We start from the raw sequence: 26970 nt of genomic DNA on the forward strand, positions 1-26970 counted from the left end.
TTAAAAAGTTTTTTTTTATTTATAAGTAAAATGACATGGTCATAATAAAACATAAAAAAATCACAAACAAAAGTATGCACTTTCAGTAGACCTCGGATATGTATATACAATGAGGTATCAAAACACGTAACAACAGAGAGTTTAGATAATTACCTCTATCAACCTATATTTCATTTTCCGATGTATAATATCATGGATTAATTCTAACTTTAGCAGGTACGGAAACAGTTGATATTACTCAAGCTACATGGATTTGTTTTGTCAAAAGTTTACTCATATTGGTATTGATATGCATGGAGCAAAATACAAAAGTTAACAAAAATCAAATCGAAGGTTAACTTCCTCTTTTTCATATTTAGATTTTTTTAAAGTAAAAAGTTCTTGGCAAATTTGTAACATGACGTTGCCCTACGAAATATGAATACACATCTCTAAAAGACCAACAAAACAAAGACTACACAACTATTCTGGGCAAGACACTTGCACAGCCAGAAAAAAATCATAATAAACATTGATAAATGCAAATTTAGATTTTATTTTTGTTTTCAAAAATAAGTAGGATTTGGTTAGTTCCTTGTGTTGTTTTCAAACTTAAAAACGAAAAGAAAATCTGATAAGATCAATTTCCATTAACATTGTATATGTATGATTGCACGTAACAACAAAAACATAGAAACTTTTTTTCTATATAGTATGATCAATTAAAATAGTATGATCAATCAAAACAGTGTGATCAATCAAACAATATAACGGATTTCCTTAAGAATAAGCTAATCATGAGTATTCTAATTATATGGACACCAATATTGCAGTATTGAGCATAAATTAAAAAAAAATATGAACACATTTACCCGACATCAACATTATTGAATCTATATTCCCATCACTACATAAAACAGTTAATTTATCCAATATAATTTGTCTTTATCCAAGAATAAAATATAATACTTTTTCAAATGTCACGATCTCACTCACCCCAATATCTCACTAATACATTATTATAAATTCTCTCATCTCATGCAGTATTGGTCCTCATGTTATATTTCACTCACTCTCACTTTTCAAATACACAAAAAATATTATTTAGTTAAAAAAAGGATGAAATCATTTTGACCAGCTTTAATTTGGTTATGCATAAAATGGCATTTCCAAGGTCTAAACGGCATTGTCAATACTAATAATATGAATACTACAAATCGGACTCCGACTCCTTTGTAGGTGTCCGTACATCTTGGTTCTATTCATACTTTCCCGTAAAGACTTATATATCTTCACTTTTTTCCCGTCACAGCTTCGACATATCAGCCATACAAATTGGCTCTTGCAAGTCGTATGGCTTGACGGATCAAAAAAGGAAATGCATGTCTATGATAGAACAGACGGGAAAAGCCTGAACTGTAACATTTTATGATTCATCTTGTCATGGCAAGTCTTTTGAAGACCAGAGTGCAGTGACAAATCACATTAAATGTTACATCCTGTCACGGCAAGTCTATGTAAGACCGGAAAGCACTGACCAATCGTATTTAGTTATACAATTTGTCATGGCAAGTCTATAAAGTTACAGTCGTCTAGGATTGTGAGCGAATAGGACACCTTGATACATGATTCCATTGATTTCCATACTGACTACCAGTGAGTTGTCAATATCCGATCGACCATCATCTGAAAGATAAAATATAAAGCAATGATATACTGTTTACAAGATTTTATAAAAGAAATATGAAGTCCTAGTTTTAATACAGAAATATATATATCCTTTGTTACCTTCAGTCGTTGTGTCTTTGTTTTAACTTTACCGAACATCGATAATAAAAATACCGAATGGTCAGTAAGTGGAATAATTCAAATACTTTAAACCATGGCGTAAACATGAACGTAAAGCACCAGCAATATAAAATCCCACATAAAACGGGAATGATATCAAGTGCTCCGTGAGCGACACCCGCCATGTTGTAAATGAGTATAATCCAGTAATAATCTAGCAACACTAATGCAGTTAAAACACTATTCACGCTAGGGCGCAATCATTCGAGGTATAATTATATAAATGTAGTAGATAACTTTGATAAAGGATACTACAGACACTGTGAAGTCAGCCTCATATCTTGACCTACACTTAGAAATCGATGGTAAAGGAAAAGTTTTGACCAAACTTTACGACAAACGTGATGACTTTTCATTCAGAATTGTCAACTTTCCTTTCATCTGTGGCTACATCCCTTCGGCTCCTGCGTATGGAGTGTTCATATGACAACTCATACGTTATGCCAGAGCTTGCCGAAACTACGCAGACTTTTTGTATCGCGCTAGAAGTCTAACAAATAGGCTTCTGGAACAGGGTTGTGTTGCTACAAGATTGAAGTCATCACTACAGAGGTTTTATGGTCGTCATCATGAACTCGTGGATCGTTATGATGTATCCATCAGCACCATGAAAACTTATTTATTCAACGGGTCATAGTTTTCCTTTCCTCGTTTTTCTACCTCGGACTTGACTTTTTATGAGCAACTCGGCGGGTGTTTCTAGAAAAGCAGAGGGCGCTTACCCTACCGGTGCAGCTGGTCCATGCTCCCAGTTTTTAGTGGAGTCCGAGTTGCTCATTTACTTTTGTTACTTTGTATGTATGATTTTAAGTACTTTATGTTCTTTGTTGTTTGTGTCTGTTTTCCATGTCTGGTCTTTGTCCTTGAATTACATTCTTTTGATTACCGCTATAACCTTGGTTTCTTTGATTACTCTTTGAAATTGTAACAAAATCAGAAATAGACAAAATTAGATAAAGGTCACGAAAAATCCCCATCAAACATACATCATTATAAATTATTTTTTTTAAAACCGTCGGAATTTGATTTTGAACTTGATTCTGATTGAAAAACTAATTGAAACTATGCGTTTAATAGCAAATACTAAAAAAATCATATTGTTTTTATAACTTTTATGGATGCAATATGAGATTTATTGTTTAAATTCACTTAATTTTTTCAAGTCTGTCTCATTTTAAATAACAAGAAATAGATATTTTTGCAATTTAATTGAAAAACTATACGTAGAAAACAAACATGGTTTAAATTAGACATACAAATTCGTTATATATTTTTTATATCGAATATATCATTTACAAGTGGGTAAAACTGTATGATTTTCGTGTTAAAAATTCACTTCTTTTTTTCTTTTTGTTTTCATAAACATCAACTTCTTTGTCACCTGTAATGAGATGTTCTTATAATCAACAAATGTGTGAAAAGGATTTTCACCAATTCAGTTGAACACTTCATTTCGTATAAGGGAAAACTAAAATGAGTTAATCGTAACTTGGATTCTAACAAGAGGAGACACCGGTCTGTTGAGAGCGTAATGTATTTGAAAAATGCATGCTACAATGATATAATACACGTTCTAATTGAGACACATTTTATTGTAAGCTAGAGGGTACAACCGAATACTTGGAGATATAATCAATTATTATTTGTAATTTTTAAATAAAACGGCATGATATTTGATGTTGTCTTTCAATTAAATCTTACGTTACACCTATGTTTCTTGCACTGAATGTCACAGGCTTTCACAACTTTGTTAATTTTATGGTACATTTACGAAATCCATTTGTATCTCATATCAAAACGTAATGTATAAGATGTTTTAATATTGTACTAAATTGATTTTTTATAATACTTTATCTATTTTAAAGATCTTTCATCAATACACTTTTCAGTTTTAGTCATCAAACAAGTTTATTACTTTGCAATTTTAAAGTATTTTTATCATCTTGACAAAAGAATAATATTTTGTATCTAAGTGATTTCTTATTTCATGTTTCACTCTTTAATAAACACTATCAAACTGTAAGTGATAAAACCTCTGAAAACTCAATACAGTAACGCAAATCTCATATTTTAGGAGCATATTTTGATACTGTAAAAGCAAAGCGATTGTGATCAGAATGAGGAACAGGATATCTATCATCCGGGAACAAAGGCTAAATCAAGAAAGCGGTCATTTCACCACCAATAACACAAATTAACAATAAAAGAATACATACAGAAACTAAGAATAAATAACCAGTTCGTATAAGTCATTGTTCAATGCTACAATTGAATAATTATATCTAGATATATACTATTATTTTAAACATAAAGGCACCAGCTTTTTTCATTCTTGTTTGGTCTTACACCATAAAACGTATCATGCGTAGTTAAGCGATGATTTCTTTTAAAAACGGAAGATGCTTATCCCTACCAATGAATTTGTTCCTTGACATCAGAAGAAGGAAAGGTTGATATTTTTTTCTGTGTTTTTGAGGTGATAATTATTTATGTTTGTAGTTTGTCTTTTTATTTTGACATTATGTTTAAGTTTACTTGATGATATATAAATCTTAGGAGACTTAGATGTTATAATCAGCTAAACAAATGAAGAACTTGAAAAAAAAACTTAGTAAAAAATATTAATTTGTGAAATAAGTCCCCTTGATTACTCATACCTGGAAAAATAAAATTAAAAGACGATAAATCAGTCAAATTAAAAAACTTAAGTTATATTTTCAATTGGAAAATATTCCCGATTTTTAAAGGTCTGTTCTCAGTTTCAAAACGCACAACAATAAATATGGTTTAAAGTTTTCGAATAATCCTTGTTTTTCATTAAAATTTTGTTGATTCAGTAGTAAGATCTTTATATTCAAAGATTTTTTCATGATATACATACTATTTGTCACCCACTGTGAAACATATTTAATCGAATGCTAATACGGTACATATAAATTGGAAATAAATGGAGTTGTACTAAAATTGATCATAGAAAATATGACATTTTTTCAATGAATTCAGCATATTATTCTCTCATTACTACACATAGAAAGTAATTGTTTTCTAATAAATTTTATTGTGGAAAATATCACATTGGCTTAACAAGCCTTGTCAGATTAAAAATCAATTTGCTTTTAAAATATTTCTCCAATTTGCCAAAATCATGTTCAAGAGTAATAAAGTATGTACATTAAATGTTTCTAAATAGACTTAACTCTTTGATGACTTAGTGTGAAAGAAGCATTACAATTTTTATAAACTGTTGATTATAATATTACAGAATAAGTTATTCATTAGAGTCAAAGAGCATAGAGATTTGATTATAACCAGTAGTTTTATGCTCTTTAGAGAAAAATTTAAATAATTTTATAAATACATTAATTTATTCAAAATAATAAATTGAAATCTTCCAAATTTTCTTGCCCTAAGCCATAAAATTAGTAAATATGAAATAAGTAGTTAAATAAGCATGAAAACTGTCTCTGAGTTTACAGATCAAAGGATTCAACCCTTCATTCTGGCCTCAGTTTAATTCACCGTTATATTAAATGTATCAATTACATGTCAATATAGCACGAGACATCAAAAAAATAAATTACTTGTCAAAATGATCTCATGTCTATTGACGTCTTTTTAAAATATTACACTTTAAACCACAACAGACACACCTCTTCTGCTGTGACATAGAATGCCTATGTTTGAAGTCTTTAGTAAAATTTACAAAGTGAAGTCATGTACTTCTGTGTTCCGATAGGCAGTTTATTCGACTAATGATACCTCATTTATTGTTTTCTTTTCTCATTTTAATGAAGACTTGCATGAAGCAGACATCAAACGTATCATTTTCTAATATTTTTTGAAGTATATTGTATTTTCTCACATTATGGTTTATAGAAAGGAAAGGATTTTGATTTATCAACGTTTTTCTGGTGTTTTTGTTGAATTTTGCTTTATTACGGCGAAAGAATTGACATAATGTAAATTGAATATAAATGCTTTATTTTCCTCTATATCGTAAATCACTTATGAATGTATACGTAAATACGTGTTCACTCATGTCAAAAGGGTTTTCTCTGATTAAATGAATGAATTTAATGAGTTCAACGAAAAATTAAACGCTTAGAAACTTAATATAGAAAGATAATGGAAATAACTGGTACAATGAATATATGTTCAAGCTTATATGTGACAAATATCCTTATATCTTTCACAACAGCCGTACTACTACTTACAGTGCACAGTAGTTTTATTTCAACAATTGACCAACTTATTTGAAGCATAATAATTGTCTTTCCTCTCTATAAAGGCATTCTTTTTTAAAGATTAAAGACAATGATACATAGCATGTAACTCACTTCTGCTGGTTATCTTGAGATGTGTGCTAGGCATGCCGACATGGGAGATGAGACGTTCTTCCTCTGAAGTTAACAATCTTTTACGTGGAGGCTCTTCTGCTGCTGTTATTGCTGCTGCCCGGGATGCCTCTTCCATTTTCCTTGTGGCATGCTCCATGACACGTGACGCAGCTTCCATGGCTATTGCATCTCGTTCCGTGAGATGTTCTGCAAGACTTCTGTGATGTGGATGTGCTGGTGGTATACTATCTTCTTCCTCCCCTGCGGCTGGAATTTCATAATTATACGGTTATTTACAAAGATATTAGATGTAGTGATTCTTATTCAAACTTGAATTAATATTGCAAAAAAACCCTTAGAAGTCAGAGGGCAAAGACAAAAACACAAATAAACGTAATCTTTCTTGTTATTATATTGTCTTTATCTTTTTTCCTAGAGTTTCTTTAACACAAATTTCATTGTATCTTCTACATGCATGGTACTTCAATCGTATTTTTGTAAAATATAAGATTTATATCTAAAGCGGATTTTGGTACTCGTTAAATAAATGGACTAAAGAATACAGAAATAATGTGCTGCCCTATCACTTTGAATGTATATAGAAACAGCAATCTGTTTCCCCTAAGGGTAAAATATTCAGCATAATTTACTTTCAATACTTAATTTCATTTCTTCATCAAGAAAAGGAAAAGATGTATAAATCTTTCATCAATTTATCAGTACCACTCACAAAAACGTAAATTCAATATGGTATAAAATAAAATAGATCCATTTAATGAAGATAAAATGTTAGTACCATTCTGTTCATTCAAAAATAAGGATACAATTAAAATTAAATCATAAAATCATTTCACACTTTGATCAGTTAAAGGAGCCAAAAAGCGAGGAAATAAAAAAAAAACTTTGAAAATATTTTTCTGTATTTTTCAAATTTTATCATTTTAATAAGAACGGAAGTAAACTGATTAGTTATTGCAATAGTAACTTAAAAACTTTCGAAATGAGTATAAAGTTCAAAGATCAAATTAAAACATACAAAACATGTATTTTTGAAAATGAAAACTACATAAATTTGTCATAATTATGTAATTTATAACGAGAAAGTTCCATATCACAGAAGATTTTACCATCCATTCATGGGAACATATTTACAATATCTTAACTGCTAAAGTTGATTAATTATACCAGTAACATTAATGATCGATTGCCGGTGATCTTTTGTTCATTGAGAGGAGATGTAGTTTATTGTATCAGTTTCAGAACAAATGTTTGCCTCTTCAAGCGATATGTGATAAATAGTTCCCAAAGCCCTTAACACGGTATCAAGTTTTTATCAAACAAAAGATGTGAAATGAACCAACCATGGGTCAAAGACTGCCTGTTTTTTTAAATCGACTCCCCGCTAGACATCGTGTCCCTACTGTTTTGATCCGAGGTGCAATTATCAATGGGTATTTGTACTGTAAGTGGGATTAACGGTAGATTTCTTCAATTGATGGTGCTCATGATTAAAGTATTAAACTCATAAACATTGGAAGACGTGAATGAATTAAATACACCCGCTAGAGATGTAACCTGAACGTTGTTATTATTATATTGTTTGAATCTATCTAATGGAGAGTGTTAAGAATGCAATGAACAGATAGAATTACAAAGTTAAATATTCCTTGAATTATAAACTCTCATCCCGTGCTCTTCAATTCATCATCTGAATTCAACATTTATTATTATCATTGACTATATTTTATCACGGACACAATTCGTCTTGCTTTTTAATTCACCACCACGGGTATATATAATTCTATACAATTAACGGCAATAAGATTAGGCATGAGATAAGTTAGGGAAGTCTTTTGAATGATGATGAATGGTCATGCTATGAACAAATTAACTAACTGTGATGGACCCGTGTACCCACTGACATTTTATCAAATCGTTTAATTAATCCAACATTTTACCCTTGAAAAGAATGGCATGGGTAAAAGTTGTCCTTAATCACGAAATATGTCGCTTTCATTTTTATAACCTATTAAATATGGTCAGATATGCCAAGACTGGCAGGTGTTGAAGGGTTGCTACCTCATAGTTTGTAAATTATATTTTTTTTAAGTAACATGTTATTTATTTATATTAATCCTTCTTCTATATTTTGAATAAAGCTCTGAAATGAAAACATATTTAAAATAATTTCCCTTGAAAGATTGAAACGGTTAGGAAGCTAACCTAGTTGTTGTGCTTGTATTTGCCATAGTCTTTGCAGGCTTGTTAATGGTGACTGGCGATCTGTAAAAGAATTTGTTAGAAAATCAATTTGAGAAAGCATTTATCAAACAAATTAGCATGTTTTGTTTAACTTTAAGATAAAGATAAATATTTGCTTCATATTTTATTACCTTTCCGTTCATTTATATATATATATATATATATATATATATAGAAAAAAGCCATTTGAGGAAATCAGTAAAATGAAATAAAACATGTCAAAAATAAAGCAAATTAATATTATATACATATATTAATAACTCATTTTTTCTTAAAGCAATAGAATATTTGCTTACCTAATTGTTGTGCTTGTGATTGCCAAAGTCTGTGTAAGCTTGGGTGAGCATCTACATAGAACAAAAAACCAAAGCTTACAACAGGGAATAATCAGTATAGATATAACATTCATTGTCAGGATTCTCTGGTAACTATTCCTTACTGATTTCCTCATTTACTCCATATCTTAACCTTTTTCGATAAAGACTTATCAAGAGGTTAGATATCTAAAGCTGTGATAACCGTCCACTAGAACATCCGATTCTTACATGTGCTAACAGAACAATTTCAGTATTAGAAGTGTAATAACAAAGCATACAGATCTTGCAGAGTATTGTGTGTATTATATTCACCTCTACCGTGTTTTGTATACAGACAGAATGAAAAATGATGCCATTGAACAAGAACAGGAAAAGAATGAATGTCAAATAGGTAACTAGCGACGAAAGCTGCAGACAAGACAGATAAACGTACCAGAAGAACCAGGTCCAAATTTGCCATTCATCAAACCGCCACCGAGGGCTGGGTGATGAGCTGTAGGAATAAGTGTAGGTCCTGGGGATAAATCGTAACCATAGCTTGATCGTCGTCCTTCCCGTCTGTTCCCATCAATAGCTGCCTGAAGCTCCTGTGGTGAACTTAACTTCAACTTCTCGCACTCATATGGATATAGATATTTCATATACCTATAAAATTGATTAAGAGATGCTTAACAAATAAATACATCTTATCTTAAGATTGTAATATATATCAAATGTTTTATAAGTACTTGTTTTGTGTTGGTAATGTGTATTTGCTATCTTGGGCTATATATTTTTGATAGTTCCAATACAAGTCAAATATACACGCACTAATAGTGTTAACCAAAATAAAACAACAACGTCACTCACTGTGTCCTAAGGGTAAATGCAGCACTTGTGATAGATGAAGGTAAATTAAGACCTTTCGTAATTTCCCGCCATAACTTCTTGTTGATGACTTCGACTAAACCACCTTTAGACACAACCAAACGGAAAAGTTCATATAAGTCTAGAGTCTGCTTGGCCATAATAGGTATTCTGTTGACTGGGGTTCCTTCAAGAAGATTAGAAAACTATCATCATAAGCCGAAAGATCAATCAGCCAATGTATAAACAAGTAATTGGATCATAGCCACAAACTTAAGGATGCAATAACAGTCGCAAACAATATATAATTATTTCAATGACCATAGTCAGTTAGCATCATGAGATGGCGCTGTACATATAACCTTGGAACTATCGTATAGTAGGTTATTTAGCGGATGTCAAATTTCAGCGATTTGCTCTGTGAATTGAGGTATTAAATTTTCGCGGTCTTTATTTTACGCATCCATAGATTCGGTCTATCGGAGATAGAATAGAATATCTGGACTTCAATCTGACGATCTTTTATTTTCCCAAATTCCCCGAACCTCACGCATATAGCAAAAATTAGAACTTCGCAGAAATGTCCTTATTCCCCGAACCTCACGCAAATAGCAAAAATTAGAACTTCGCAGAAATGTCCTTATTAGTAAAAGCATCAATGTATTTCATCAAATGAGAACAAAGCATTTGTATTTTAATTCAGTAATAATATTACCTTTTAAGTTTGACTACACTTCATAAATCAATGATTTCTTTTTATATTTAGTCCGAGAATCTCAAATACATAAATTAACATTCCATCATACTTAATAGATATGTAATTATAAATTCATTGTATTCATTGTCTGCATGCTTGTAACATTTGACTACACAAGAAATGGATTAGATGTATTCGTTTTATCTATAGGGATTTCTTTAATATCATTCTCAATAAAAAAAAAGTCAGTTTTATCATAATTTTAATTAACTTGTGTAATTATGTTTTGTATCTATGACGCCGTGATGACTTTTTCTATTCGTATTTATTAAAAGGAATAAAATGCAATTAAATTTATTGATCCGGTTGATATTATAAAAGAAGAAAACTTTTACAGAATGATAAAATATTTATTCCTATGATAGTTCCATTGCCCAGGCTAATTTCCATAAAGAAATTAATGTAAAAATCATTAAAAGAGAAGAAAATTATATATTTTCTTATTTGACTAAATAAGGGAAAAACATCACAAAAGTACTGAATAATTTAGGACAATGTAATAAATTCTCTTCAAGGTATTATGATTAAGAAAATACCGTTAGGCACAAAATATAATCAACAATTATTAATTAATTATTTAGATTTTATAGGACGTTTGGTATGCGGGGATATAACAAGAAATTATGAATGGGTTCTTCGATATCAGCCGGTGTTGTCTACAGTGTGAATTATTCTTTTGAATTTTGATTGGTTATGTCACAACTTCAAGCACAAAACCAATTTATTTTATAATGTATCTTCTTTGCATACCTTTCATTTTGTTAGTACAATAGTTTTTTCAAATGTTTGTAAACTGATAGCTCTCACCCCTTTTGTTACATTTAACTTTTCTGAAATTTGAAATTTATTATTGCAATGTTTGTTTAATTTTCTGTTTGTATTTTATCTTTATATGGAGAAGCAACTTGCATCCAAATGTTGTCAAGTATTTCTAGTAATTATTGTTACTTCTTCTGATAAAGATTATTCGACTGGAGAATCCAGAAAACCATCAGAAAAACAAATTAATAGACATATCTGTAAATGGTCAATATTAACACGAATACGATAGAATAATTAGCCAAATATTAAAATCAAACTGAAGATAATGTTAACATCCAATTTATAAGAATTGCCATGGGACAAACTAACAGAATCATCCATCATTAGACCGCTTCAATTTATTACAATACCTTAGAATAACTTCAGAGAACTTTGGTCAGTTAAAAAATATTTGTATAATACAGAGACAGATAAAGTATTCTATAGCAAAGATAGATGAATGTTCGTTACTCTTAACCAGCTTTTTAAACAGCGAAGTATTCCGTTTAAAGTTTCAGAAATATGATGTATATTTGTGTCTGTCATGTGCCAAACCTCAGTGAAATTAAAATGAAATTTTTTTTCCGTGATATCGGTTATTAATATCAACAATTATTGAAAACTGGTAGTTATCTCAGTTTATATCGAGAAAAGTGTCAATTTTATCAAGGTTAAGATCTACTGAAAACTCAGGCTTATCCAGAAAATAACAATACAACTATTAGGAATCCATCAGTTGGTGTCAACATTTTTGACCTTACAGTTTAATTTTTTTAGGTAATTGCCAGATAGAATACAGATTTTATAATATATCATGAAAGTTAAATTTAAAAAAAAATAATCAGCGATAAAGGTTTTTATGTTTTCAAGAATACAAGCCAAACACAAAAGTCTTTCTCTTTCAAAAAAAAAAACTTTTTACAGTCTTTATTAAAACTTTCATTACACTGAGTATAGTTTCAGGAACATATGTGAAAAGTTCACCGCTGATTTATTTTTATGAATGTGTCTGGCTTGGCACAAAATGCCTTCTGAAAGCCTGGAGTCCAAAAACACAACAACCATTAACCATGGAAAAGTATCTAAAAATTAATCTGTAAAAAAGAATAAAATCTAAATCACTAGTCTGAAAGAACGTTACAGCGTAAAAATGAATATACAAATGACACATTTGATTTTATCTAAAGAAACACAATATTGAGTTGAAGAAACAGGGCACTATTTAGATAAGATAAAATTAATTCTAGCCACACTTCTAACACATCAGAGTATGATTAGAGTCAGAGATATCCCGTATTAATGGAAATCCGAGCTCTATCTACATTAAATTGTAAAAATAAACTCCTAATGCCAGTCAAACCACAATATCATATTAAATAAACATTTCGTTTAAATTTCAGAAGTTGTTTCGACAATCTTAACCAAGTCTGCAGTAAAAAAATAAGTTTATTCGTAAAAAGCGCGCTTTTGAAGAAAAAATTCTTGTTGAATCTTTTAGGCCATTGTTTTTATTTCCGAGATCCTACTTTTGAAAAACGAAAATGGAGTTCGAATGATGAATTTCAAATTGATTCGAATTACCGACTTCTGTAATTATTCTGTTCGTATATGAACATTATCCGAGTTTCTATGAAACATTCTGTCTATAACATCTGATCACCAGCCAGAAAGTGTGAAGACCAATATTGTTCACCATTTCATTTCAGCCATTAGATTAGATATCATCTGATGTTTCTTTAGATATAACACCCTAAACCATTCCTAATATCTCTGATACCATTCTACGATCAGAGAAAACTTTATACAGGCGTCAAAGCTGTTCCTTATAGAAGAAATATTTGAGACGATGATATCCCAAGAGAATGTCTTAATTGATGCCCTGTTACATTGGGATAATAGTTGAATTAATCTTCGGTAATTGTATCAATATAGTGACCAGATAAAACATAAACACCATTAACTGTTCTGTCCTTGTACGGTACAAAATGGCTAATATTACCATATGGTAGCAAACTTATACTCATCTAGAATATGTATCATTGAAACATCGATACGTGCTTTATTTGTGCCACTGATAGGAATGGAATATAGTAATTATTAATATTGCTAATAGTTTTATTCGCATTTTCACACTTTGCATTTTTTTTAATTGATTTTTTGAAATTTTCTTATAATATCTTATTAAACTGAATTCTTATTCTATCTCGAAAAATGGCGAAGTAAAAGTTTCTTATTTTATTGACGTGTTTAAATGCATTATTTAATTACAGATTAGTTGAAAGACAGACAATTTTATGGTTCTTGTTTAAATTATGTTATTTAATTTACCACAACAGAAATTAAGCCAGAAGACATAATGAAAAAGAGGTTACGATCTTAGCGACGATCAATTCACCTTTCATGTTAAATAAGAAAAAATTCACCATGATCTGACATTAAGACAAAATTGTAGGTCCAAATGGATATTTATGGCAAGACTTGATGAAGGCAAAGGTGTCATTATTGCTATCCTGGACGGACATCAAACACCTTTTCACCAAAAATTTTCGACTTATCCTAAGACCCGTTAAGTCCAACACAATTCTATTGAATTAGCCAATGATCAAATGATTTGTTAATCAAATCAAACTAATATTACTTGATCAATAATCTTCTTCGAGTCATATCGAAGGTATATTAACGTGTATAGCAATCTAATTTACTGAAACACCATCCAAGTAATTACAAAAACAAAAAAATGTTACTTGTTCAGAATCATCCTTTTTTTTTCTCTCGTAATAAAGACAGATTATACGAATATTGGACCATCTAAAAAATGATTAAAAAATGCCAAATTGGTAACAGAATAATAACGAACTTTGAAAATAAAGATCTATTATTTACAACTACCTTAACTGATGTCGAATTACAAAAGTACACACTAATGTTGATGCGATTAAGTCTTAAATTGTGCATATCCTTAATGATCAAGTCTTGAATCTACAAAAATGCCAAATTACCTGAAATTGTAAACTGAAGTATGAAAATATTAAGCCTTGAAATGACCTTTGCCTCACTATTTTTTTTTCATAAATATATATATAATGTGCAAGAGTAATCAAGGGAGCCAAAAGAGTGTAATCCAGGGACAAACACCTGACATGGAAAACAGACATAAAAAAAATATACCACAATAAAATCAGAAATTATCAAGGACGAAAATAAAAAATAACAAAGTTCAAGATCAATCACACAATTTAGAAAAAAAATGTTGTTTTATATGAAATGAAAATGTATACAACCAAACTATTAAAAACCACACAATGTCATTATGAAATTCAAATTCCAACCCTTTTTGAGTGTGATTAATTAACGTTAAAGACACAATAGATCCAAACATATTATTAGTTTTACAAGAAATCCTTTATTTAAAACAATTCTTTTTCACGAGAAAATAGTATATCCCAGTCAATTAGAGAAGGTAAATACACACGAGATATTCTTCAATTAGAATGTCAAGCAAAAAAGAAATTATTGGTCAATTAAAATTATCATTTTCAATGAAATATATCAAAATGTCAACTTCTTTCACACAAAATGGAAAGTAAAAAAGACAAGCTCCATCATGGGACAAGTGGTTATGCAGTCATAGTTTAAACTTGACGTACATCAGTCCTTATCGTGTCGTAAACTATAATTACAATGTAACTGATTAGCAGAATTTTCCAGTCATCAACATCCTCAAGGGAGAGAACTGCTACGACAGAGGCAGATATTGCATTGTCTCATCTTATCAATTTACTTCCTTTAACACCTTTGTAAAAAGCAATTCCGATTATCAATTAACCTTTCATTTAATTTTATTCTTTAATTGAAATTATTTTCTGAGGATGCTCGTAAAATAGTAGTCAATTTCTTTTCAAGGTATATAATGTCAAGACTTACTTAATATTTGAAGTCTAAAAAGTTCTAAACTGATGAATTTTGTTGTTACACTTTCAGAGAAAAAAATCAGTTTAATCTATTATATAGACATAGTATTATAATAACTAATCCTTCGTATATCCTAGTTATTACAGTGTGTAGTTTTAACATATTATGGTGAGTAGTTCATATTTGAGTTACTTACTACATGTTCTTAGGGTGATGCATCCACTGTATAACTATACTTATTGCAACTAGTTATCAACTTAATAACTGTGATGTGTTGCAGTGAGATATTCATTGGATAACTCTGGTGTATTTCAGCGAGTTATGCATTGAATAACCCTAATGTGTTTCAGTGAGTTATGCACTGAAGAACCACTATATAGTCCTAGTGTGTTGTGATGAGCTATCCATTTTAAACTCCTAATTATTGCAGTGCTTTATCCACTTTATGACCCTAGTGTGATGCAGTGAGTTATCCACTATATAACCCCCAGTGCGTTTGACACAGTTGTCGTTATCTTACTTTACTGACAAGTTAATGATTATAGAAGTTTTTGCATATTTCTTGACCACATAATTCGTTTCAATTGACCAGAGTAGGTGAAGCATATGATTGAAATCAAATTATATGGAAAAACGGTTCATACTTAAATGTCAGGGCATACTGATATGCTGTCAATATTTATTGTCATGGATGGAAATAAATAAAACAAAGATTTACTGGAGGAAGTTGAAATTTGATGGTAATGATGTGGTCAATTAGATCAAATTATGATCATCGCCCAGTGGTCAACAGATACCCAATGATCCCACAATGGTCACCTCATTTCATATACCAGAAGTAGAAATACCTAAAATTTATGAGAATATTGCAATATCAATTTTAATTGTCACTGTAAAATTAATCATTTGATTTACATTATATATAATTTATATCTGTTTATCATCAAGACCACAATTCATCAGGTTTTTTATGTGTCAATCATCACAAAATTGCTTATCTTCAACTATTCTTTAAACTTTACAAATGTGATTTTGTAAGCCCAATACATATTTAATTACTCTATTAAACTTAAAGGTATGTATTCGATTTAATGTAGTATATTTTGTCTTTTATCTATTAATGTTTATTACTCAATGTGAAAAAGAGATGTTGCTGCAAAACAGCTTTAAGCATACATTTGTTTTCTTATATGTATTTCATTTTCAGATAAACATTTATGTTCCATAATCGTTATTGTCGCGAAAAGATAAATAGGGAATGTTCCAGTGTATAATTGTATGTACTATTATATTAACAGAATCTGCTTTTCCTCTTGACACTTTTCCAGAAAATCGATTACATTTTTAAACAAGAAAAAAAATGAATGAAAACATCTTCTGAAGAAATTCAAAACAGTTATCACCAATCGAAATCCGTAAACCATTTACTAAAACATACTAATCAAATGCCGGGTATTATAAAACAGCTGTACTAACGGTCTATGGCTAATAAGCTCATGTCATGAGAGCTGTATTAACGGTCCATGGCAAGTAAGCTCATGAGAGCTGTATTAACGGTCCATCGCTAATAAGCTCATGAGAGCTGTACTAACGGTATATGGAAAACAAGCTCATGAGAGCTGTATGAACGGTCCATAACAAATAAGCTCATGAGAGCTGTATTTCTAACCATTGATCAAAAATCGTGTTTTCTAATACATAATTATAAGTGGTTGAACAGGTTTAATACAAAGACATTGTACTGGGTAGAAAATGATGGCATTCCCAGCTGTTTCTCATATCACGTCTCAATTCCCTGTTGAACACATGTATATACTGCTACAAAATAACTTTCTTTATTAATCAATCAGATTATCTGGTTGTTTTCATCCGGAACTGTATTTGACCTAACACTATTAAAGGAATAGAGGGCTTTCCTTCCTGTAACTGAACAGTAAATCTGCAAGATTAATTTTGAGCTCTTGTTCTCGTTTTCATAAATTATTTGTAAACAAACTAAATAAACTTCATCTTATCAAATTCTACACCAACCTGTATATGTTCTTGTGTTAGGAGTAGTGAGTAAAACTCAAATAAATTGAATGATTCAGTCAGTTTTAAAAAAATCGAATAAGTGGTTGACCTTCTATTGTTGCAACCTTCACGAAGGGAATGGAAGATAAACTTTGTATCAGTAATTTATTTGACCATACACTTTGATGACCGATATTAAATGTGTGATTTCACTTGTACAATAAACCTCAAATATTAAGTTTATGGCTCATTTGAAGTAATGACCACCAATTAACATTAAAGGCCAAATACCTTCATGGCATTTCCTTGTCGATATCGAGTATTTAAAAAATAAAATACTTTCTATAAGGTATATCCTTGATAATCGGATAGATTTTGTAATCGGAAATTCAATGCCAAAATTATGATAAAAGGCAATTAATTATTGCCAGTAAATACATTTTAATTTGTATAATCTTTAAATGATATTTAGATGAGAGTAAGGTAATGAGGATTTGTCATGAAAACATTTCGTTATCATTTACCACTAAATGATCAAATTTAATAGACATCAACTTAAATCATGTTTAAGTCTTTTATTTTCAGATCCCTTTTCCGTTCATTTGCCTAGTAAGAATAGATTGAAATTTTGATGATAGTAGAATTCTTTAAATTACAGAATCTTAAAATTAGTAATGAATAACATGAAAGAGAAAAATGATATAATAGCCTTATATCATAAGATAGCTTTACTTAAATATCCGAAAAGTTATCCTCTGATCTTTATTAGATATTTAAAGGTCACGTGAGAATTGTAAATTCAATAATTGTATAAGTCTTTTTGTAGTACGTGTATCACAAAGTTTCATTGCGTACAGCATATAACGTTTTTTTACTTGCAGAATCCACATTAAAGAAAGTAATAGTTGGCTTCCTCCGTGTGTCGGTGACATCTATATCAGGTATCAAGGGTGGGTAAATTCTAATAATTCGTTAAAAGTCAAATGTTTAGAATTATAAATAGTTATCAATTCATCCAGACAGATTTATCAGGGTGGTTATAAACATTGTAAACCAATAACTGTGAATTAATTGCCATATCTGGAAATAAGGATCATATTACAGTGTAAATGAGCACAGGTATTATGGTCTAACATACTAACAATACTCTTTAATCAGTAGTTATTGATCAACCATAATTTACATGCTGAACGGTCAATAGAAGACCTTAATTTTATGCCAATTTATAAATTACATTAGATTAAGATAATTGGTAAAAGGATATATATTTATTTGTCCTGATCCATATTTAAGCATAATGTAATTAGAATGATTTCCTCTTGTAATAATTTGGGTAATTCATTCAAATTGACTTGATATTGATTTGTTACAAAGAATTAGGAAATAATATTAGGACTGTATTTTACAGATCCCTGTTTATATCAACAAATTGCTCTGACTTGCAGAATCGATCAAACGTTTTTATGACAATTTAGAATTTAAATACGCCATCTATATACGAACATTTTTCAGTAAAAAAGAGCTTTTAATTACCAAACATAAGTAACAAAAGAAACTTTGTTTTATCTGGTGTGTATATAAAGTTTAAATACCTCTGTAAAATTATCATACATATGGAAGTTGTTTAATGGATTGTTTTAATCTACAACTGCTACTGATGGAAGAGTAATCAAGGGAACCAAGATTCTAGCGGAAATCAAAAGAATGTAATCCAGAGACAAAGACCAAACAGGGAAAACAGACACACAAAACAGAGAATATAAACTAACCAAAATAATACGTACAAAGCAACAAAAGTAAATCAGTAACTATGACTCCACTAAAAACTCCTGCCATCAATTTGGTGTACTATCATGATTAGAAAGTGTTGAAAGATATTGTCTTCGATGATACATACTTAGAAATTAAGTATGAATAAATTGTGATTTTATGATTACTTATATTTTTTATATTTCCACAGACGGCCATCACATTTATCTATTTTAAAAATACAAATACTGTGTCAGCATTTGAAAATCTTAAGATAATAATGGCCTGAGAATGATAGTGATTATCAACGATGGGATTTGCACTTAGCGATCTTGTGTTAGTCGTTTTGAGTTTGTTATTCATGAACTGTAATGATGACTGACAGTGATTTGTGTCATTGTAATGAAACCGATCTATAGGCAATGAACTTGTAACGACTGCTTTTTTAAGACCTACCTCTGAAATTTCTTAATGTGAATGAAAACTTGTAAATATTTTTTCTGGATTTAATGTTAATTGGGAACAATCAGTATTTTACCTGTCGTAATAAGCTTTATAATGAAGGAATGACTACTATATTTTTTTCAGTCTTTATGAAGATATAAACTCAATCGCGTGGTGCACACTAAATAACCAACTACAAAGGTTACTTTCAAGTGTGCATCACATGCGTTGAGGTGATTTCAAATAGACAAAAAAAAATAACATGCATTCCATGTAATCTTATTTTAGAATTATAATTTTACAAGGAAATCTTTTTTTTTTAAAGTTCGATGACGTCATAAGCACATTATAAAATGATGGACATTTTTTAACCAATCAGAAAGCGTCTAACTTCTGAAATTAAATTATATTGTGATAACCAATGGAGATTATATAAAATGGTAGAACTATAATTACATTTTGTCCTACATTTATTCTCTGAAAAGGCAGTCATATTTCTGAAGTCTAAGTATGTAAGGCCTTGAGTTAATTTTTTTATGTTTCCATTTTTTGCATTTGAAATGTACAATTAACTGACACTTATTAAGTTTGCTCAAAAATATACATTTATTACATAAGTATGACTTTAATGATGTAAAAATTTTGAGTAATATATGAGATTTTTGCCAAGACAAGTAAGTAATTATGAGAATTACTAGAATTCAGTCATTACTCGGTAGTTTAATTTATGCTCTTAGAACCATATCTATCTGTTTCATTCAATTATACTTGAGTTCCTCAAGACAGGAAATAAAAAACCATATTTTCTTATTTTTGCTTTCATTTATTGAGAGTTTATTTATTATAAGCTCTTTGTCCATTCAGCGGTTTTAAGTACATGAAAAAGTGAAACAGCTGGGATGAAACTCAAGACACTCAAAGTAAATGAAAAATTAATATGTAAAGTAAGGGGCTCTTGTTGTTACAAAGGAATTCACCAAGTAGTTAGGCATGCGATTACCCCTTGTTTATCGTTATTCATAAAATATCATAGAATTGTATTCGGAATTTTTATCATATATCAATCAACTGAACGATTCCCATTCAAGTGACGCTCTATGTCTTAATCTGGTCACTTTAAATGGTTGACAGGTTATCGGATAGTTAGAACATCTCAGCATATCACTCAAGCTTAAGTAGAGAAGTATTGAATACCATAATGTAATGGAAAGAAACAGGATGACGCCTCTTTATCATTTAGATAAAGTAAGCTGGGAGTTCAGGTGCTTAGACATTTGAAACTAAAATAAGTCCGTTGAGCAGAGCATCCACTTGACCATCAAAACAGCTAACGGCAGATTTGACCCTGTGATTTTAAGCAGAAATTGTTTGCAGTAGAACAATAAAACAAATTGACATCACTTAGCTGGCCTTTGTCTTTCAGTTGTTCTGATGAATATCCAAAAATAAAAGAAAGGTTTTTTTTAATTCGAATCAAGCATTATCAATCGAGTCGTGGTATTTTTATGACTATATCCACTGTTTACACAGCGATATACATATGTTTTTCTACAAACAAAAATAATGTTCATTCTATGATTGAGACATGACCTGCTACATGACCTGCTACTCTAGTCAGGGGTTCATTTAGTCCTACACTAACTCCAACCAGACCTGCTACCCTGGTGAGGGGTCCGTTTATTCCTACAGTATGATTGAGGCATGACCTGCTATTCTGGTCATGGGTCCATTTAGTACTACCACAGTACAACTCATAATTTATCAAAAGCAGTATGCGTGTGCTTTGATATTTTTTTACATGGAATTCTGATGAATATTTTATAACGCATTTGTTTCATGTATAAGGTAAAGATAAAAATGTTTTCTGCGTTGAATGAATTCAAACATTTTATAATTGCTCAAAACTGTTTTATTTCCTTGTTCATTTCACTGTTATACTTCATTTATGTAGACTTTTTAAATTTGATACTTCATTTACTGCACATTTAAACCAAAGCTGTCTGTGAGGAATCCAAATAAATTTCACGAAAATAATAGAACAATAAAGTACACACATAAATATTGCACGATAGTAGGTTTCTTTGATTCAAATTGCAGTTTCCCTGCATGGCATTAATTATGTATATCTTGGATGCTTTCTAATTTTATTTTGATATCAAAACAATTCTATAAATGATTCAGAATAACATGTAGGGTTATCTCTAGTCATCATGATACGTTGATTGCAGGTTGATAAAACGTTGGATAAAATAAGCAGACCATGGGGTCTTCTTTTATTCCGATATGAAATATTTTGAAAGTCATAGGCACTTCAGTTATGCATAAAATATGACCAGTTTTGAATTTAGCAATGTAAACGACAGCGCTATCACAATTAAACGAAATGTGATGATTTAGATGAAATGTTATATCTAAATGCAATATTGAAAGAATCAAGCAATAGTTAACATTATTTTAAAGTCAAATTGGCAGAACGGAATAGTATATAAGTGGCTTGAATGCCAACGGTTATTTAAAAGCATTACTAACCCATTTAAAAAAAAATCATTATTTATTTCTTCTATATATTTTTTTGTGATTTGAATATAGGTTTAAATGTAAAATTTGTATAAGTATCTTTTGTCTCAAATATAAAGGAGGATGAGCGTATTTTTTTTTGTGGGGGGGGGGGGGTGGGGGGCATGAATATAACAATCTTGATAGCGTATTAGCAAAATGTCACAGAATCTTAATAACTTGACAGAAAATAAACAACATTTTTTTAAATAGTTTTAAATGCCCATATGCTTTGTAAGATGTTAACGCTAAACTTGACTATATGATAAAAAAGATTGATCTTTTGAAAAGCAAAGTGTAAATATGTGATGGTGTAAGTAATAGACTTTTGCCACTATTCCTTTTTACCTGTTGATAAAATCTAAATTAAAATTAACAAGACATTTTTTAAATTTAGTGAATGTTTTTTTTTATAAAACAAATGCCATTTTCATATGCAAATAATTCCGATGCAGACCACGGAAGATACTATAAATAAACTTTATTAACATGTGATAAGTCAGAGAAAAGTTCTAACTAATAATTAAGATAATTCATCATACAAAACAAATAAATTTTGGATTTCGTTTTATGATTATCAAAGGCAATATACAAATGTCCCTCGAGCCAGAACAATGCTCGGTACTGTTTATATAACGGTATCAAAGTTGATGCTGTAATTTTAGCTATAGTATAATATCTGAAAGCAATAAGTTTGATAAAATCTTAGGGGAGGATTTTATTTACCCCTCCCTGCTGAGATCATTATAACCTTTATTCGTTTAATGCTGATAACATGATCAGAGATTATAGTATAATATGTTTGTAATGTCTTATAAAATCTTATCTCCTTGTTGAAAAACTATGTGCCACTGTTTCTGTGGAGAAATATCGAGTGATAAAATCTGATTGTAACATAGCATCAAGGTATAAACCGATAGATGGGATATTAATCCATTAGTCTGATAACCACCCAACTCCCCCTTATTAATGAGGATCTCTACCATCACTCAGATTTTAACTTCAGTGGGCTCTCCATCCGTTCAGTTTGATTATTTTCTTTTTATACCCGAAGTCATATAGTTTGATCCAGTGCACTTGGTCAGAGAATTATTTTTGATAATATTTAAAATGGAATTTCATTTAACTTAGATCACATCTAAAATTGTGTTTAGGAATTTTCGTTTCTCATTTTCTGCTTAGTGATTGAAAAATGGTACAGTAATCTCCTATTAGCAGCCCATTGACATTTGCTGTCTCCTCTCCCACTACATCCCCAAATTATAACAAGTAGATGTATAAAAGATTATATCTTATTATAAATACGTCAGATATATTTTTAATAGAATTCCTTGATGAAAAATATAGTGTGGTAACCAGCTGCCGAATCTGATCATTATTCTGATAAATAATATTTTTATCTTCTATTGTTTAATACACAGAGATAAGAAATTTCATCATTTCGGTCAGAAAAAAATAAAACGGTCTCTTCTGTTACTAGTACCGTAGAAAAGCTAGTTAAAAAAAGCCAAACTTCTCTACTGCATGAACAAGGAAATTTAGTAGTTGCAAAATAAACAGTTTTGAAGGCTATTTTTGACATAGGGTTCACCACATGACTGCATTTTGTCATTACGTGGAAGTGTGTGTGGGGGTGTTTGTGTGTGCATATGTGTGTGGGGGGTGTCTTTTACTTGTACTGGAGTCTGTATTTGTCTCTCCGGAGTAATGACAGCCTGTCAGTTTGACAAAATCTAGCCCCTGATCGAAGTAATTCATATTCTTGTATAAAAATTAATGGGAGGTTGGGCAGTTTGATACCACTTTACGATGACGATATGAGTCTGATATATCCAGTCCGTCTTGTATAATTGTATGGTTCTGTCCAAATTATGATGAAACCGAAGAGTTGTTTTGGGTGTACTTAGTAGCTCTCGTAAATGATTAATGAAATAGACAGGTAGAATATACATTCAGTTTGGTGGCCAAGGTATGATGTAGAGGCTTAGAAAAGAAATGAATGGGCATCAGTACTCTCTAATTTCTATTTAATTATTACGTTTTCTGTTAAAGTCATTACATACAATTCATCACTTATGACCAGTGACAGTCATATTTTTTTTGGTCACTCGATGGTTTACACACGGTCTCAGCTGGTCGTGATAATCGTCATCATGCATATTTACGTCTTATCAGATTTAGCAGTAGAAATGCGTTCAGTTGTTAATATGATTTTTGGCATAAGAAGGACTGTATTTTAGCGAACATCATTTACTTTTACAGAAAGAGGTACACTAGTATTTTGCCTTTCCTAGAATTGTGCAACTAGTTTAACTAGTGATATACAGTTGTGTTACAAATAACTAACCTCTTTTCTGCATAAACTGAAAAAGGTCGTCAAGAAATTCTCTCCGCTTTGGTTCGTCACTTAATTCATAAAGCTGAAAATAATAAAATCACTGATGTAAATTTTAAATAGATATAATTTTCCGAACTTCAGTTTTCCAGAGAAAGGACCGGGAAGGTTTCCTAAATAAGCTATTTTGAATTGTTTTGATTGAGGTGTCGTAAAGCTTACAAAAAATGATTTGTGAATGTATGTACCCATTGAATCTATAAGAATATGTACCCATTATAAATCTGAGGAAGTTCATACCAAGCCTTTATTTTGGAAAGTAACAGAATAGGAATATTATTTACAATGTAGACAGGAATGTGCACCGCAGAGGGAATTAGACACCACTGTTTTTGGTGAACAAAGTTTTTTTTAGGAAGCGTATAGGGTCTCTTGATTACAAAGTTTAAAATACTAGATCACATTTCATTTTTAAGTTCAAGTAAAAATATACGGATATAGAAGAGTATTTTAAAAAAGAATACGACATTATTCATATTCAACTTATTCCCGTCAAATCAAATTTAGCAACACTTTATTTTACTTGAGATTAAAGTTCATGTGTACTTTTACAGCATGGGAAGATAACCGATTGTCTTATGCCAATGATTGTCTTTATTTTCTTTTTAGTGATAGCCAGATTGTCAAATTATATCGTGTTAATTCACGTGTACTTGTAGTTAGACCACATTTCGGACTAAAATGTCTTTCTTCCATATGAACTAATTCTAATTTACCATTGCATAATACTATTTGATAATACATGTTCAATTTCCCAATAAATTTACAAAAAAGTAAACACTTTTGAATAAATATTAAAAAAGGTATAAATGCTAAGGAAATATTTATTTTCTAATGATTAAAATCAATTTTAATATTATAACTGGGAGTAAAATTAATTGTAGGATCGTTAAAATGATAATAAAATAATTCGACTTTTGGAATTGTCGATTTAATATTATACCTAAATAATTCTTTTAAGTCATTAAATGATTCTTGTAATATAGGGTTATATTAAATTGAAATGACAGTTTTACAAAAAGTCAATAATTTTACAATAGGTCAAAGAAAGCGAACATTCTGTAATACATAATTTTATAACCAAGTGGGAAATTCGACATATGGTTGCAATATTCGTCGGTTCTGAAAATCTTTTGTCCTGAAATTTGGAGCAATTACAAGCTAGAAAATACCGTTAAATGCATAATTGATAAAACGGAGAAATCTTTCTGATACAAGTCTTGTGGTAATCGATTTTTCATTACAGATATTTATTATGTATTGAGTACAATGAGAAAAGTATAACAATTAATATTTATTTTGAACCATGATGCATGATTTCAAACAGTTTGAATTATTAATTGATTAATTTGTAAAAGGTAAAAAACAAAAACAGCACTGCGGCTGGATTGTCCCTGGAGTCTTTGATTGTCCCAAAAGTCTTTTTCTATTAAAGTTTATTTTAGTTTTATTTTGTAGGCAAGACATTTTATGTAAAGAAGGTGTGTTACCATAAAATATTAACTATCAAAATCAAAAAGTAATGAAATTTTAAATGAATCGGCTGTGCATAACGATTGCAAAGCTAAGTGTCAATGGTATGCCATTTTTTAATGTTAAAAAATATACGGATAATCATGAATAATAAATAATTATGGTGTGTTTATACCTTGATGTTTTAATTCATATTTTAACTTAAATATATCATTTGTATGCATCATTTTCGAGAGTAAAAGTTGAAGCTCAAAAATTAAACAACAATAATTTTGATTTGGATTTTTTTTTGTAATAACTGATTTTTTTTCTTCAAATAAGCTAATTTTAAATCAATGTCATAATGGTAATGTTATAAAAACCAAGGTATATATTTTCATAAAAACTATTAACTATTAATATGACAGTATTAACTTGCCTGTTTGAATTGTTCTTCAAAAGTCCAATGATGTGATGGTCCATCTACATTCGTAGGACTGATAGAGGTAGCACTCATAGGAGAGTGATTGTTCCTGTATCTCTCTAGATAGGCCTGATTTAACAGGTCCAAGCGTGGATCACTGTCACGCATTGATCTAAAGTCTTCATGGTGCTTGTTGATTCTGAGGTCTTCTCCTCGGTCCTCTGAAAGCCTTCTATCGGCAGTGTGAATTCTTAGAGATTCTTTAGCTCTAAGTTCTTCGTGTCTACGACGGAGAAGAGCTTCTTCATGTGCTCTTTTTAATTCACGTTCAATTTCGAGTCTTTCTTCTCTTTCTTGTTTCTTCATTTTTTCGTAGAGTTCTCTCTCTGTTGGATCAATTTTGTCCCTGTTAGAATCATCTACATCTTTATCGCTTCCATTCTCTGAACTTAATTCAGACTCATTTAAATCTCCATTCGTCTGAAAATTAATTTTATGATATAAATGCTGAGAAAAATAATTAAAAAAATGAATAATATGTATATAAAAGGATGAATAAAATTTTAATTGCCCAATAATAAATATGAGATTGATTCAAACATGTTTTAGGAATTTTCTAATACCAGTTCCAACTTCCTTGAAAATGTATTTACTTCAATATTGCTAAAACGTGTGAATAGTGTTAAATTGTAATTTTTTTAAAAATTAAACTAAAACTCACCATGCTCTCTCTCGGACTTACTTCCCCAGTTGACATGATTAATTTTTTTGTTATCAGACAAAGCTGTTAAATGCACAAAAGTTAATATTCTTCTGATTTTTGTGTATGTGTACCATCAATAAGATTACTAATTTACATGATATCAGGTTATGAACCC

The 26970-nt window shown here is 30.3% G+C and overlaps 1 protein-coding gene across 2 annotated transcripts; it reads right to left on the minus strand.

Moving 5' to 3' along the window:
- Positions 1–26949, minus strand: LOC148622987 (protein dead ringer homolog). Of its 2 annotated transcripts, XM_088573407.1 has the most exons (9): positions 26814–26949; positions 26108–26572; positions 24169–24241; positions 9593–9776; positions 9177–9388; positions 8723–8773; positions 8388–8447; positions 6165–6431; positions 1–1665 (listed from the first exon to the last, which is right to left on the minus strand). In XM_088573407.1, the coding sequence occupies exons 1-9, from the start codon at positions 26847–26849 to the stop codon at positions 1562–1564; spliced, it is 1452 nt and encodes a 483-aa protein (XP_088429533.1). In that variant the 5' UTR covers positions 26850–26949; the 3' UTR covers positions 1–1561. The 2 variants fall into 2 exon arrangements, with proteins under 2 accessions (XP_088429533.1, XP_088429534.1); XM_088573408.1 differs by lacking the exon at positions 8723–8773 and having other exon boundaries at positions 1421–1665.
- Positions 26950–26970: the final 21 nt, after the last annotated feature.

Source organism: Perna viridis, chromosome 3 (genome assembly GCF_037379345.1).
Source record: "Perna viridis isolate PV_CMFRI_1.1 ecotype Kerala chromosome 3, ASM3737934v1, whole genome shotgun sequence".
In the NCBI taxonomy this organism is placed as follows: domain Eukaryota; kingdom Metazoa; phylum Mollusca; class Bivalvia; order Mytilida; family Mytilidae; genus Perna; species Perna viridis.

What these genes read in the sequence shown, in the direction of transcription:
- LOC148622987 (XM_088573407.1), bottom strand. Translation starts at nt 26,849, where the DNA reads ATGTCAACTGGGGAAGTAAGTCCGAGAGAGAGCATG. An exon ending in TTGAAGAACAATTCAAACAG is followed by an intron (nt 24,242 to 26,107) that starts GCAAGTTAATAC and finishes TATTATTTTCAG; the next exon opens with CTTTATGAATTAAGTGACGA. An exon ending in AATACAAGCACAACAACTAG is followed by an intron (nt 6,432 to 8,387) that starts GTTAGCTTCCTA and finishes ATGAAATTCCAG; the next exon opens with CCGCAGGGGAGGAAGAAGAT.